Raw genomic sequence first — 15,500 nt, 5'->3', positions numbered from 1 at the left:
TGGGGAGCAGAGTCCACTTTGAATGGAGCTTAACATCGGTGACTAGCAAAGAGGGGTGTTGCCAGATTGTGGAGGAGGGCCTTGAGTATTTGGAGTTTACGTGACAGGCAGTAGAGAGCCCCCAAGACTTCGGGTCAGAAGGGTGACGTGGCCAGATCCATGGTCATGCATAAAGGAGATGACTCTGGAAGTGGTACAAAGAGGAGAGGTGGGAAGAGCCAGGAGGAGGCTAATAAAACAGTCCAAGCATGTGCTAGTGGTAAGTGGGCTGGCATGGTCTGGAGAGAGGCACTGCTTCTTTGCCCCAACATAGCTGTGCTCTCCTGGTGCTTCCTCATGCTGTCACATCTGTCTGCACTGAGCTTTTAGGCACAGAAATGGTTAAGGCCATGCATTCATCTCTAGGAGCTTCCTGTACATATTCAGAGAGAATGTGCCCCCAAGTGCCCATTCGTTGCTAGAACGCAGCTGAAGGGAGGTCATCAGTCATTGGTTCTTTATATTAGAACAAACAACCTTATCTCCTCCCTGTGTCCCTGTCCTCTCTCTCCACCCCTGCCCCTTACCAAATGTTGTTTAACCATAGGCTCAAGCTACTAATTTATTGCAGGGGTTCTCTTTTTTTGTCTTATGGACTCTCTGGCAGTCTGGTAAAGGCTATGAACTCTTCAGAATCATTTTTCAATGCATAAAATGCATATTCTTACAAAGGAAACCAGTTATATCACAATGCAATTATCAAAATACAAAGTGTATGGACCCCAGATTATGACTTCTTGATATCGTACAATCTGTCATCATAATATTGTGAGTATCTTCATCTACAAGGAGAGCTTATGGAAAACCATGACAGTCATTAGAGAGGGGAGGGAAAAAAAATTCTTACGCCACATTGTCTCATCCTTTTATTCCTTATGCCAGTGTGTATTGACTATAAAAAGGACATTCTCTGTCCTCACAGCAGGCTTGGACTGTCCTTGTAATGCGTTGAGAGGCACGGTAACCATATGTTTAAGGGCTCCAGCACAAGTTAAAAATTGATGGACCATAACAATGAGAAACTAGATACCCTGTATCCTGGATGCTGTATTCCATTGTTGGGGAGAAGTAGCCTACCTAGTGTCCTCCATGAGCTCATCAGAGGATCTGAAATTGTACTTTCTGCGTGTCTCGGGGGTGTACCCATGGTATGAATGTGGTGGGATGGCTGCATTGGTCCTGACCGTTGTTTCCTCTCCTAGGACCTCCGAGAGAAAAACTGGAGAGCAATGGAAGCTTTGGCATCTGCTGAAAAAGGATGTGAGGAGAAACTGAGTTCTTTAACCAAAGCAAAGGTTAGATGTATTTCATGTTCAGTTTCTGTCTGCATTAATAATGTCAAGACTAGTTGAGCCAAATGCATTCAAAATATGTGAAATACAGACCTCTGAGGACTGGGTCCAAGGATTTTCTGCTAAATTGAGTCTGTCTGAGATTCTCCTGGAAGTTGGTACATAAAATATCCACCAAGTTGAGTCCTCTTCTGTTCTCCTTTGAATGAGGAGAAAAGAGTCTTACTCTTAATTTTCATGCCTTCCCCTGTATGTGTTTGCTAACACTGGGCTCCAGTTAGCTTCAGGTTCATTGGTGTGTTACAGCTAATGTTTTTTAGCAAGCTGTTGTGGCCCATTAAATTTACTTCCTTTGCTTACCCAGACATCCAGCAGATGCTTTTCCATAGATTTTTTGAATTGCTCTTTCAAAGATAAGGTGCAAATAACTAGTGACTCTTCAGGAGAAATGAAAACCAAAATTATTTCCAGCCACGTAGACTTGAGTTTTATTGTTCATTAGTTAAACCTGATTTAGTGGTATTTTCTTATAGCAACTGTTGATCAACTTTTTCTGATTTTCCAGTCACCAGGTCAAAGAAACCTCTTTCAGAACTGGAAACTGCACTGTTGGCTTCAAATGCCGTTAACCTTAAGAATTCACGTTGTTATCTTTTGATTCTCTGTGGAGTTGTAGCCAAATGTTAAGGCTGCTAGGTGGCGCCAGGAGTCAGGTAGACCTTAGTTCAAATTCTGCCTCAGATAGTTAATCAATATTTGACCCTGGGCAGGTTACTAAATCTCTGTCTGCCTCAGTTTCCTCATCTGTAGAATGGAGATGATAATAGAGTTGTTGTGATGATAAAGTGAGATAATATTTATAAAGGGCTTTACAAACCTTAAAGTATTATATAAAAATGCTAGTTGTTACTGTTGTTATTTTTAGGTTAAAGTGTTTTTCAAGAACAAGATCTTCTTGGGCAGATTGTTCAGAAGGCGGCTTGTTTGCCTCAGAAAGTGACACAGTGGTCCTTAAGACACTTGAGGATGTCCAGTCCAACCCCCACGTTTTACAGATGGAGAATTGAGTGCCACTCATTAAGGGACTTGTCCAAGGGTATATGACCAATAAGTGTCCGAGCTGGGATTTGTCCTCAGGTCTTCCTGACTCCAGGTCCAGCGTTTTATCCACTGAGCCACATATATGCTGCACCTTGCTGCTATAAGTCCAGGACTCTTCCTGAAATACATAAAACTGCCTCAGAGGGTCTCCTGTGCCTGTTTACAAACAGATCAGTGCTTAAGGCTCAGTGTGTGCCAGTTTTCAGTCCAACTCCAGCATTTATCAAGCTTATTTTAAGTACTAGGAATCGTGTTGGATTCTGGGGGTACAGGAACTGCCCTCAAGAAGTTTATCTTCTACTGGATATGTAGGCATGTATATACAAACCAATATGTTGGTATGCACCATGCTGTGTAAATCTTTGAATGTGTCATGTAATTAGTATCTTTTCTGGGTGTATTTATATTCTTACTAACCCTTTTACAAACCTCTAAAGCCCAGCATGTTAAAACTAGAAGGAACCTGGGAGATCATCTGGTCCAGAGGTACCAGATAGATGGCCTGCAATGCCCACATGTGCAGCCCAAACCTTTTTGAAATGTAACTGAGAACTATTTAACAAAACGAATTTTTAAAATACAGTAGAATATAGATAATGGTAAAATACGATTTTCTAAGTCACTATGTGCCCATAGGGATCCATAGGTACAGTATTGTGTTCTCCTTTCTTTTTGATTTTGACACCGATCTAGTCCATTCCCCTAATTTTACAGATGAAGAAATGGGGCTAGAGAAGTTGACTTATTCAAGATTGCCTGGCGAGTCAGGGGCAGAGCAGGGACAAACTAGATCCCAGGCCTCTCTCGAGGCCTTCTGTTGAGAAGTTTAAAATGTATAGTCAGCCCTTGATTATGTGTTTGCCAATTGTCTGCATAAAAATTTTTGTTTTTAATGTCAAGCTAACACACCATCTTATGTCTGTTCTACTACCTCGCATCAACTCTGGTTACTCACTCTTTAACTAGTGTGTTGTGTACTCATGAAACAAAAGCTAATTTTGATATTAACCTGAATAAAGCTATTGAAAGGCATCATAGAGAATTGAAATATCAGGTGTTTGGATTTCATCTTATCACTTCTCCCTCCATGATCATCCACAATTAAATTGGTTCCTGTTAGTTTTACAGGCACACATTGGCTCATGTGGAGCAGCATTTAGAACCTCACTCTCTGTGATGCAGTCTGAGCAAAACAAATCCCTTCGATGTGGACGCCATGTGCTCCCTTGAGCAGCGTTTTCTACTTTCACCTCTAAACTCAACCTTGCTCTTTCTCTTTCAGGAAGAAGTAGAGAAGCAGTTCAGCATCACCCAGACAAAAACAAAAGAAACTCTTCTCTCCCTCTTCCCAGACATCTCAATAGCCACAAAGCAGGTACGAGTCACAGGCTTTGTGCGAGTGGTTCACAGAGGTGGGGCTGGCGTTAGGCAGACCTGGATTCAGATCCTGCCGTTGGCTTTACTTCTGACCTTCGGCTTCCTCATCTATAAAATGGGGCAGTAATATCTGTAGCATTTCCTGCACAGGCAGTTGTTGGGCTCCCATGGGGTGACGCGTACGGAGCGAGTGGCCAGCTCCAAAGCACCGTATCAAAGCCAGCTGTTACCATTGGTGATTGGTATTCTTGCCTAAAGAGAAGGGAGGGAGTGTGACTCCAGCTCAGAATGAATGGCAATCCCCACACTTATTTCTGTGATGGTTTCAGAGTTATGATGAGTGGCTACAGGAATTCAAAGAGAAGAGCACAGAAGCTATAAAGCAGACAGCACCTGCGGGAGTATCTTTGGTAAGAAGGTCCTAGAAATGGAAACTTGGGTGTGCCTCCTTATTGCCAGAACAGACCTTATGGGCTCCTTTTGTTTTTTTAATTTGGGGGTGGGGTGGGGGTGGGGGTTGTTTTTGTTTGTTTTTCAGTCAGTTGCAGTTTCTGTGTTGTGGCTTACATGCATGCAATCAATCCTTCCTGGGTTCTTTCAGGACTTAACCTCTAAGTTAAAAGAAGCCGAGGAAGCCCAAAGTACTTTACAGTCAGAATGTGACCAATACCGAACCATCCTCGCAGAAACGGTAGGTTTAATGTCTGGGCAGTTCAAGGATCTGTGATTTTTGTCTTTGTGGGTCCTCACTGGCGTACAGTCAACGACTTAAGGAAGTAATCCCTGAGAGTTGCTAGGGCCCCTAAATTCATCATCCTCTGGGCGGTGTGAGGATAAGCCTCTCCTGCTTGGAACCCATCCATAACCTGTCACCATACGTGAAGCCTTTCCTGCTTGGGATGGGGTCTCCCCGAGTTTGTACTCCACGGGCATAGCCTTTCAGAACACCAGGTTACCTTCCCGCCATGATGGAGGGGCCAGAATAGGGCTTTCGTGCAGAATTATGCATGTATGCTGTAGTCAGTTGGGAATTCTATATGTCTGTCATTTCTCAAAGTATTTGCATCTCATCTGTGATTCTACAGAGGATTCCCCAGGAAAGTGCCTACTTTCTAGAAGGGGGAAAGAGACAGAGGTTCAGGAGTAGCGCTTCACAGGATTTTCTGAAGGGCAAACATGGAGTCCCATTTCCTTGATGAGACATAGCATGGCAGAAGGGGAAGATAGCGGATCCTAGTTCTAACTGTATGACGTGACAAGTCGTGTGCATCCTCTCTGGGTCTTTGCTTCATTTTTCAAAATGAGGGTGTTGAACTAGATGACCTTTCAAATGTCTTCAGGCCATCTCTTCAGGCTTACAGATGTTACAGAACATTAGCAGTGAGGATGAGGAAGGGAGACTTTGAGGTACCAGACCTGTAAGCTTTCAGCAGAGGAGAAGTAAAGAGAGTATATGCTGCCAGCTCACTTTTTTCTCCTTTGAAACTGTAAAAGCTATCTTCTGGACAAGGAAGTGACCTCTGTTTTGTTTGATATCCCTTTTGCCAACCTGTTTCTATGTCCTATCCCCTGAGAGGACATAACAAATCACAACAATTCTCCAGGTTTTAATCATATCATAGAGCTCAAATCCAATGATCAGATTTTATATTTCAACCAAAATGCATGCCCTGGCCAAGGAGTGGCCTACTTAAAAAAATTAGGAGGCAGAATTAGATAAAAAACAAAATCCTCATACTAAAAAAGGACTTTAGATTATACCTCTGCAGTTTCTTATAATTCCTGTAGCCCAGTGATATATGAGCTAAATGGAGGAGAATTGGGGTGGGGGAAGACTGGGTAAGTGAAAAGGAGAATCCATAGAAAGGGGAAATGAGACCCAAGAGAACGTTGTATGTTGTAATGGCAATATTGTTCAAAAAGTCACTGTGAATGACTAAGCTATCATTCAAATCAATTACAAAGGACTTAGGAAGGAATATGCTACCCACCTCCAGAGAAAGAACATATGTATCTGTATTAAAGATTGGCCTTCTCTAATGTGAGGTTGAGAGGGAGGGAGAAGGAAAACTCAGAACTCAAAATATAACCAAAAAAAAAGAAAATTTTTTAAAAAGAAAGAAAAAGGGAAAATGACAGTCATCTTATGGCTTTATACCTCATGCCTTTCTTTGTATTCCCAGTGCTTAGAACAAGGCTTGGCATATACAGTAAGTACTTAATAAATGCTTATTGACTGACCATGATGGCCTTAGAATGACTAGGTAGATTTATTGTTCTTGCATGGTGTTTTTTTTAACCGCTGAAACATCTTATTATCCCCTGTGTAATCAATCTTTTAGGAAGGCATGTTGAAAGATCTTCAGAAGAGCGTGGAGGAGGAAGAGCAGGTATGGAAAGCCAAGCTCACAGTCTCCGAAGAAGAACTACAAAAGGTAAATGCTACCAATGTTGCTTTGACTGTTTTACCATCATTTCGTCTTCCTCCCTTTCTCTTGCCTGCACCTAGGATAGGACATTAGAGGAAGGTAGATTGGGACAAGGGAGAATTGGGTAGTGGATCTTGGAGTGAGGGTTCCTTAAATCTGCCCTAAGAGGAATAAATATTCCAGTGGGGACATGCAAGTGTAGAGCAAGAGCAGTTCTCAGTGTCTCTTCCGGCATTCCTGAGACAGTATTGGTCTTGTTTCATAGTCACAAATCAAAGTGAAACATCTTGAAGAAACCATGGAGAAGTTAAGAGGAGACCTACAGAATACAGCTCAGGTGAGAAGTTTCTTTGCTTTGGTGAAGAAGAATGTCTCGTCATAACAGGTCCCAGATCTTTCCAGCGAAAGGCTGGAAAAAAGTGTACTCATGGGTTGGTTGCAAGATGTCAGCCATCTTTATTGATAGGTTATAAAAGCAGCTGTCCGCCCACCAACCATTTTTTGTTTTGGTTTTGATTTTTTAGTGGTAGTTGGATTTTCTTTAATCAACCCGTAAATTTTGTCATCCTTTCCTGTTTTCAGTGTCAGAAGGGTGCTGACACAGCCCTTTTAAATCTGGCTTCTCTACATATTGCTGTACTGAAATAACTTTTCCCCAGGGTCTCTAACAACCTTGTTGTCATGTCAACCATGTTTGTATTTTTTGTCTTTATTTCTCTTTACTTTTCTGCAGCATTTGACATGGTAGACCACCTCTTTCCTCCTCCACCTTCCATGACACTTCTCATCCTGCCTCACTAATAGCGCCTTCTTTGTCTTTCTACTGGTTCATCTCTTCTGCTCAGGTTCTGCCTAAGACCCTCTCTTCTTTTCTCTCTATACTCTCCCTTGGTGATCTTATCTACTTCCATGGCTTCAGTTGTCACCTCTGTGCAGGTAACCTCCAAATCTGTATCTATGCTTCTAATACCTTCCCAGAAGTCCAGGCCTGTATTATCAACAGCCTGCTGACCATCCCTCTGAATGCCTCACCAGCACCTCCAGTACTACATATCTAAAACTGAACTCATCATCTTCCCTCCTGTACCTGTTCCTCCTCCTGATTTCTCCCTCCATTTCTGTGCATGGCATAGCTTTGTCTCCCAGATTCATGAATCTAATCAGTTCCCAAATCCCCTCTTACTGTCCCTTCCTCTCCACTTTCATTCAGGCCTTCATGTCTTCTCACCAAACTGTCATAGCCTGTCACCTGGCTTTCTGCCTATGGTCTATGCTCTCTCTAATCTACCTTCCCTACTGCTGCCCAGGTGATTTCCCTAGTGGGGCTACTCTGACTCTTCTGCTCAGATGCCTCCTTCCTGCTACTCACACTACCACTGTTCTAGGTCAAGCCTGGCTTCTATGTGGTCTGTCCTCTACACTAAAATGATGGTGTGATCGTATTATGCTCCTATGAAATTGTAGTGGCTTCTTGTGAACTCTGGGCTCAACTAACAAACCCCTCTGTCTGACATTGAAAACCCATCACCACCTGGCCCCAGCTTATCCAACTTGATTGCATAGGATTCCCTTTTTGTGCATTCTGTGGACCAACCAAATTGCTCTCCATGCAGTATTCTGGGGCCTTCTGTGATAAGGCTCACTATTCATCCAGTCTTATCTTATAGGACTCATCTTCGCATATTCTTCTCAGCCCATTCTCATCCTGCCCTTTCCTGTCTGTGCCTCTGTTCATGCGGTCCCCAAATCCTGAACTAGACTCCTCCTTCCCACCTGCGCTCAGCCCATTTCTGGTTCCTGAAGTCCCTGGCTTCGTTGAAGAGCCTGCTCAGATATTACCTCTGCCTTAACACCCCCACCTACCACCCTAGGTGTAAATGATTTCTCACATTTCTCATAGCACTGCTCTTGAATCTCTCCTTTGTACTTATCTTACCCTCCTTTGTATAACAGTTATTTGGGTACCTTTCTACTCTTCTTTACATTATAAACTCACTGAAAGCAGGGCCTGTGTTGGTAGCCAATATTACACCCCAGCGATTAACACTGCGGTTGAAGGCATTTATATGTTTGCTGAATTTGTTGAATCGAATCAAATAACTGAGGAGAGCTTCAAGAAACTAAAGAATGAGGGTGCTGGTGGGTGGTACTTTCTTTCACACCTGACCTAATTTCTCCCAAGCCAAAAGCAAGTTTTTTTGTTTGTCTTTATTTGCTTTTTGGATTTTTTCCCCCTAAATCCAGTAATGCCAAGACAGTCTATGGAATTCTTCTTAGTTATCCTTAAAGTTCCAACAATTCCCATTCAACTAATGTTCATGTTGTTTAATGCCACCATGACACCTGGGGCTGTTGTCTCACTTGTGTGATGATGTGTATTTGTGTCAAGGTCAAAGAATATGCGACTCTCTTGGAGGCGCGGCTAGAAGAGCACATGTTAACGTCCAGTGCAGAATGTCAAAAGTACGCGAAAGAGGTTGAGTCGGTAAGTACGTGGTACCTGCAGGAGGCTCTGGCTCTGCACTGAGCCCTCTCTCCCCAAACCCTCTTGCACAGGTGTTATCATGGCGTTAGAAGGGAGGCTTTTGCTCACGAGTTCTGACACTGGTCCCAGATAAGTTTTCATCATTATTGACCAGGCTGACTTTCTTTTCAAAGGCAGCTTGGAGGAAATAATTGGTCGTCTCTCTATTTGTCAAAATCCAACCACAATCCATTTACTTGAAACTTCCCTGAGTTGAAGGACTGTCCCTCCTGGAGACTGGGAGAGAATCAGCATGGTCCTGTTTGGAGGATGAGGGGCAGCGACCCAGCTTGCCCACTCTACAGTGCCGGAGCTGCTGCTTTGGTTCCAAGCCACTAGCTGTCCCATGGGACATTGCACATCCCACTGGATGACTGACTACATTTGGGAAGGAGGGACAGACCCCAGAATGTGCTGATTGATGACTGATTTAAACCTAGGGTTTTTTCTTAACTACAAGGCAGAAAGGGAAGACTTGGAATTTCTGATTGGGCTTTAGTCTTGAACCCTAGTCACGCACGAGAGCTGCCTCATGAAATCTTTCCCTACGGACTCGGAAAGCATTATAGTTTCCCTTCCATCTCTTAAAAGTGCAACCTTAGATATTGTGCCTGTTGATGCATACTCGGCTGTTTTGTTTTGCTTTCTCTCTTCTCTGCCCCCACTAACCCTTCGTCTTTCTTGTCTTATAAACAAAGTTGAGGGACCTTTTAACAGAAGCCCGAGAGCAGATGGACGCAGCTAACAGTGAAGCACAGAAGCAGACCAAGGAACTCTCACGGGTAACTAAGTTTGGTTGTAATATATGGGGAGAGAAAGGGTATGAAAGAAGTGTGTTGTGTGAATGCATGTTGAGTTTGCATTAAAAATGCTAACCTTTTTTAATCCCACTCGATTGATTTGACAGGCCAGAATTGAGCTTTAATGTATGGATGCAATTTCTTCCCGTGGTGGTGTGAAGGCACTTTAATTTGAAGGTTTTGGCTCTTCTACCTCTATCGTCCACAGTCATTTGCCCTATCTTAAATGAACTTAGGTTTCTCACGTTCTCCTGTGTGGAAACACCAGTGCTCTGAAACCATATGGATTCACAGGAAACTGTGTTTCAGGCGTCCCCTTGGGACTGAAGTGGTGAATGCTTTTCTCTACTCTAGTAGAGTCTAGAGTTGGACTGACTGGGCTTTGATATCGCATGATGGAACCTAGTAGGGCTTAACTTGTTTAAAGATATTGACTTAAACAGAGCAGTGACATCGAGATGTCATCGGATGCCCCATGGTGGAAAGAACACCATATTGGGAATTAGGAGAGACATTGCTACTAATTCCTCTTTAGAGCACCAACGCCTCTATTTCATCCTCCATAAAATAAGACTGAACCTCATCCCTGAGGTCTCCTCCAGTTGGAGAATGTTGTGGTTCTAAGTCGTACTTTTTATAAATTCCACCTTAATCCTTTAAAAGAAAATAAAGCAGAGGCCGTGACCTTGAGTTTTATATGTAACGCTGAACATCTATATTCAGGTTTATGTTTTTCCCAAGAAGTTTTCTAGGCAGTGTTTGGGTTTGGTTGCATCAGATACTTAATGATAATAACCTTTTGATCATATCTATTCCATTTTGAAGGCTCTTCATTTAATCCAAGTTGGCAGGGATTTGAGTTATGTCAGATTTAAGTCTTTATGTCAGATTTTGTGAGAGGAGGGTTTGTGGTAAATTTGAAATGTAAAAATTTACTCCTCTTTTGAGGAAAGGATTCTGAATGTCTGTGGGGTCCCCAACAGTGCGATAAAACCCTGTTTCTTCCTAACCACCATCCAGAACCAGGATAACCCCAAAGTGTGTAGCCTCTACCAGCACCCAGGAAAAAAAATATCTTAGGTCTATAACATTCATATATTTTTGGAAGGGGTTCCCTATTCTGTGCTCATGGAGGGGATCTCATGTGCCACAAAACATGTGCTTTAATTTTAAATAATGTTGGAAAAGGTTGTTGGTTTTACTTTTAGGAAGAAATCAGCCATTCGTCTGTATCAGCATATTTTAAAATATCATATCAGTTAACCCTGAATTCTATGCTTTGCCAGTTTCAGTGAGCATAGTCATCTTAGGGGGAGGATAAAGGGCAGTTGTTTCCCCAGCCCCCACTCCCACCCATTTAAGTGGTTTTTATATCTTAGGTTATCCTAGATGGTAGTACTCTCATTTACTTATAGATTCATTTATTTATTCATTCACACATGTAGTCATTCATTTATTTTAAGAGCTCTTATCTGAGGCCTGTACATGCCATGCTCACCAACCCGAGGCCCATCCTGCCCACTGCATCAGACAGTCAAGGAAGCATGTGCCTGTAGCAACTGTATATATGAGTGTGTGTTCATGTGAGGGGTATATTTGAGCAAAATTTGTCCATCCCTATTTCAGGTCAGGCAGCAGTTGAGTGAAATGAAGAACCATGTACAGGATGGTGACGGTGTTGGGTCGCAGGCTGATCTAACTGAGCAGGAACCTATCGAGGTAAGGGTGGTGAGATCAATCCCTTGGCCACCCATCCCTAACCTTGCTATACCCATCTTCCCTCTTCTTACCCTCTTCTCCCCTGTCTTCCTGGCTCCTGACTACTCCATGGCTCCATATTCTGGTGATAACTGCATGAACTTGATGTGTTGTGTCTTAGCTGTGTGTGTCGGGCTATTTTTCTGCATATGCTTTTACATGGGTTGGATGAGGTCGAGGGGCAGGGAGCTGGGAGCTCCCAAACTCTTGAAGCTTTTCCAGGTTATTTGCTCACTTTTAAACCATTCTCAGTTTCACCCAAATATATCAAAGAGTTGGTATGGTTTGTTTAGTGTTGCATTCTCTGGGATGGTTGGGAAATGAGAGAAAGAAGGGGAAGACAGTCTCAGTGAATGGGTCTCAGTGGGTGTTATCAAGAATCATGAAATACTTGTTTGGGGTTGGTGGTGGGGGGAGGGGGACCTCATGTAGAGATAAATAGAAGCTTAGTCCTTGTGAAGGGTCACCTAGTACAACTGAAAGGACACTCTACCTGGGTTTGAATCCTGACTTGACCTTGAGCCACCTGACTTCCTGGAACTCAGTTTCTTTATCTATAAAATGGACGTAATAGTACTTGGGCTTCCTGATTCACAGGGTAGTTTCAAGACAAGTACTTTGAAAAAAATTATATAAATGAGCTCTTATTATATGTTAGAGTTAATGGGGGATATAAAGTAATTGAAATAGAGCAGAAGGGCTTTTGTTCCAAGAATGTCACTAAATAAAAGTGGTGGTAGGTGGTGGTAGGGAGGAGCTCTCTCTCTCTCTCTCTCTCTCTCTCTCTCTCTCTCTCTCTCACACTCACTCTCCCCGTTGGTCATATAATTTACATAAGGGGGGAAAATGGTGTTTCTAATCCTTTAGCTCTGACGTCCCTGCTTAAGTAAGTCTGTGTCAGAGGAGCCTAATCTGGGGCAAACAGTAAACACTCATTAAGTCCCTGCTATGTTCCTGACATTGCTCTGAGTGCTAGGGATACAAAAGACAGCCCTTGCCCTCAAGGAGCTTACAATCTAATGGATTGTAAAGAGGAAAAAAAAAAAACTGCCCCTAGGCCACTTGTCCTTGGCCAGCCTTCACCTGAAGCTGACCTAGACAGAGACATAAATTAATCTGATGGCTATCTGCTCTGACGCTCCACAGCTTTATTCATACAGATTAAAAGATGCTCACAAGGTTGTGTGATCATCTCTTACCTTCCCTTACTCCCTCAAAGTGTTTCTCTGCCCTGCTGGAGCATGCCCACCATTGTGCTTCTGAACTTTCTCCCCATCCCTCACCCTTTCTATGCCCCCAACCTTTGGGTTCAGCTGTGACTAATCTCTTCCTCTGATGGGTGAGTCACCCAGTTGCCTGACTTAAGTCTGTTGTTCCCCAGAGAAGTATGGGAAGCCTTTGAAACATTGGCCTGAAGTTAAACAATCCATCTCACATCAGGATGAGGGAAGGTTAAGCCTAAGTGGAGGGCAGGATCTGCAGAGCTTGGATCATAGTAGGACTTCACTGTCCTCTGACAGATTCCAATGGCATGTGTGTTTGTGTGTGTCCATGTAGCTGAAGACACAGCTGGAGCAGTCAGAAACCCTCCTAGAGAAGGAACAGATCCAGCGGCAGAAGCTTACAGCTGAGTTTGAGGAGGTAAGTTCTTTAACCCGGGCCATGGGGGCCTGAAAGGGATTTTGTGGATGAGTAGTGAGAAATTGTATTAGTCCTTGGATGTTCTAATCCTGTCCCCACTTCCTGTCTGATCCTATACTGTCCTTCACACTACCACCTTTCCCACCCTTGATAGGACACCCTTCACCCTGATAAGAACAGGAAGAATTGGGTGAAATTTTGTAAGGTTAGATGAGCATTTTGACCCACTTGATAGCTTAAGAAAGAGATCTGTGAGTGAGGTTGGTGATAGAAGCATCATGGTGGTCAGATCTGAACCTGCCAAGGGTAAGGTATGGAGGGAGGCAAGGCAGAAATATCAGCACAAAGAGCTAGAATTCTTGCTGACCTCTGGAGGGGCCCTAGTTTGAGCAGATGAATCAGTGATTGTCCTGACACACAGTAAGATGGCAGTGCTGTGTTGCTTGGCCTTTGAACTTGGCAGCTCAACTCAGATGATTCAGTGATGCAGGCCTGTAAGAGAGATGTCATGAGTGAGTCTCCTTCCTCTACTGACAGATTACTTCTGAGTAGCTGAGGAGTTCTGAACCCTGGGGTCTTGAACTTTATTTTTTAAAATATTTTGAAAATTGCATTTCAGTATAATTGTTTTCCTTTGTAAGCCTGTGTATTTTATTTTGTACGTTTAAAAGGTTATTCTGAGAAGGGTTCCACAGGCTTTACCAGATGACCAAGAGGGATCCATGACACCAGAAAAGTTAAGAACCCCAGGTGTGGTGTCATGGCCTCACCTGATGGCCTTCCTTTTTGTAATGAGCCCTTCCAAACTTTGCTAAGGCTGGTTCTAGGGCAACAGGCATAGAATTGGTCACCGTACTAGAAGGGAAACCCTCCTTGCTTTCATAGGACCTGCCAGATCATAGCCTTTGAGACCGCAGGGACCGATCTCTGCCTGAAGAACACAGCAGAGGCGAAGTTGAGTGAAGGCTGACTTGCATGTGCATTTCAAACAATAACAGCCTAACAAGTTGTCTCCTGAAATTTGCAGTAGTCCATTCTTTGCCTAGTTGTCCTCTCCTTTAAGCCTTTTGGCCAACCCCACACCTAATCATTGCTTTAAATGCTAAGCTGAAGAAATAGCATCTGCCTGAAGACAATGCTGGAAGAATCCCAGCAAAACAAATCCAACAGTCTGGGGAAGTTAGGATGCTTGTATGACTTTCAGGCCCTCTCATTCTCCCTGGCTCCTTTTAAGACTCAGTGCAAAAACAATCCGACCCTCTCTAGGTCTTTCCTGGTCCCTGCCAGCTGCTAGTGCCTTTTTTCAGATTGCCTTCATATATTCTGTGTATATCTAGTGTGTGCCTTGATATTTACACATTGTCTCTGCCATTGCAGTGTATGCCTCTTAATAAATGCTTGTCGGCCAACTAGATGAATTTTACAGGCGAGAGAGGGCAATTATGCCCAGAAACACTGAAATACCTGTCGATAGGAGCTCAGGAAATGCTCGTTGATGGGCTTTGAGGTGGCATGGCTGGATTTGGAGTCCTAGCTCTGCCATTTACGGGACAGTGGTGATCTTAACTGCCAATCTCTTGATCTCAGAGATCTATAATCTCTGAGATTATAATCCAGAAATAAGGACAAGTGTCCTTCCAGTATCTGCCTGCCTGGGTTGTTGCAGAGAAAGCCCTTTGTCAGTGTTCCATACGTCTGAATTACTATCATTATCATAATTGTTAGGTAATGACTGATTGTTGGCATCAGAATTTGATGCCTTTGCTCTTGGGGGCCCTTTTTGGGCCTTTTGTGTTTCCTCACTTGGTTATCTCTGATTTTGATTGTTTGGGTGTTCTAGATAGAGTATCTAACCTGGCTTCATCTTTCCGCTTGATTCCCTGAAACTCTCTCTAAACAAGGCCCAGAATTCAGTGTGTAATTTGCAAGCAGAATTGGAGAAACTTCGAACATCCACCAGCATAGAATCTTCAGAAACAGAGGAAGCCATTCATCTGAAGGTAAATATCTTAACTCCTCCTTCAGCCCAGTCCTCTCAGCCAGAGAGCTGGGGACAGTGCCCAGGGGATGGCCTGGATGGGGTTGTTGGTGGGTAGAGATGCTTTGGGGGAGCGGGGAAGGATGGAGAGTTCATTGGCACCATTCTCCTTAACATCCATCGCCCAGTCATTCACTTAACTATTTCAGTATAATTAGTTTTCTTTGTAATCCTAAGTATTTTATTTTTTACTTCATTTTAAAAAATATTTTCAAAATTGCATTTTAATATAATCGATTTCCTTTGTAATCCTATGTGTTTTATTTTGTACATTTAGAACATTATTCTGAAAGGGGGTCTTCAGGCCTATGACACAGAAACATTTATTACATTGTTTTGGAAAGGGATCCATAGGCTTCATCAGGCTGCCAAAAGGATTCATACAAAAATCCCTATTAGAGGATAGAGGGCTGCCCAGCACACTTATTGGGGGGCAGGGAGGGGTGTCACATGGCTAGTATGTGTCAGAAGCAGGAATCGAACCCCTCTTTCTGATTCTGA

General features: G+C 43.2%; 1 protein-coding gene across 1 annotated transcript in view; it reads left to right on the top strand.

Annotated features, from left to right (window-relative positions):
* The window catches only part of RRBP1 (ribosome binding protein 1), a 121,686-nt gene that overhangs the window by 104,315 nt on the left and 1,871 nt on the right, over nucleotides 1-15,500 (top strand). The window contains exons 12-22 of the mRNA XM_036748995.1: nucleotides 1,242-1,334; nucleotides 3,715-3,807; nucleotides 4,139-4,219; nucleotides 4,411-4,500; nucleotides 6,152-6,244; nucleotides 6,504-6,575; nucleotides 8,628-8,723; nucleotides 9,461-9,544; nucleotides 11,189-11,281; nucleotides 12,878-12,961; nucleotides 14,863-14,961. Of these exons, the coding sequence (XP_036604890.1) occupies nucleotides 1,242-1,334; nucleotides 3,715-3,807; nucleotides 4,139-4,219; nucleotides 4,411-4,500; nucleotides 6,152-6,244; nucleotides 6,504-6,575; nucleotides 8,628-8,723; nucleotides 9,461-9,544; nucleotides 11,189-11,281; nucleotides 12,878-12,961; nucleotides 14,863-14,961 (978 nt within the window). The remainder of the gene's footprint in view (nucleotides 1-1,241; nucleotides 1,335-3,714; nucleotides 3,808-4,138; nucleotides 4,220-4,410; nucleotides 4,501-6,151; nucleotides 6,245-6,503; nucleotides 6,576-8,627; nucleotides 8,724-9,460; nucleotides 9,545-11,188; nucleotides 11,282-12,877; nucleotides 12,962-14,862; nucleotides 14,962-15,500) is intronic.

Source organism: Trichosurus vulpecula, chromosome 3 (assembly GCF_011100635.1).
Source record: "Trichosurus vulpecula isolate mTriVul1 chromosome 3, mTriVul1.pri, whole genome shotgun sequence".
Classification (NCBI taxonomy): domain Eukaryota; kingdom Metazoa; phylum Chordata; class Mammalia; order Diprotodontia; family Phalangeridae; genus Trichosurus; species Trichosurus vulpecula.
The sequence above is the reverse complement of the archived record's forward strand: the minus strand, read 5'-3'. Positions and strand labels throughout refer to the sequence as shown.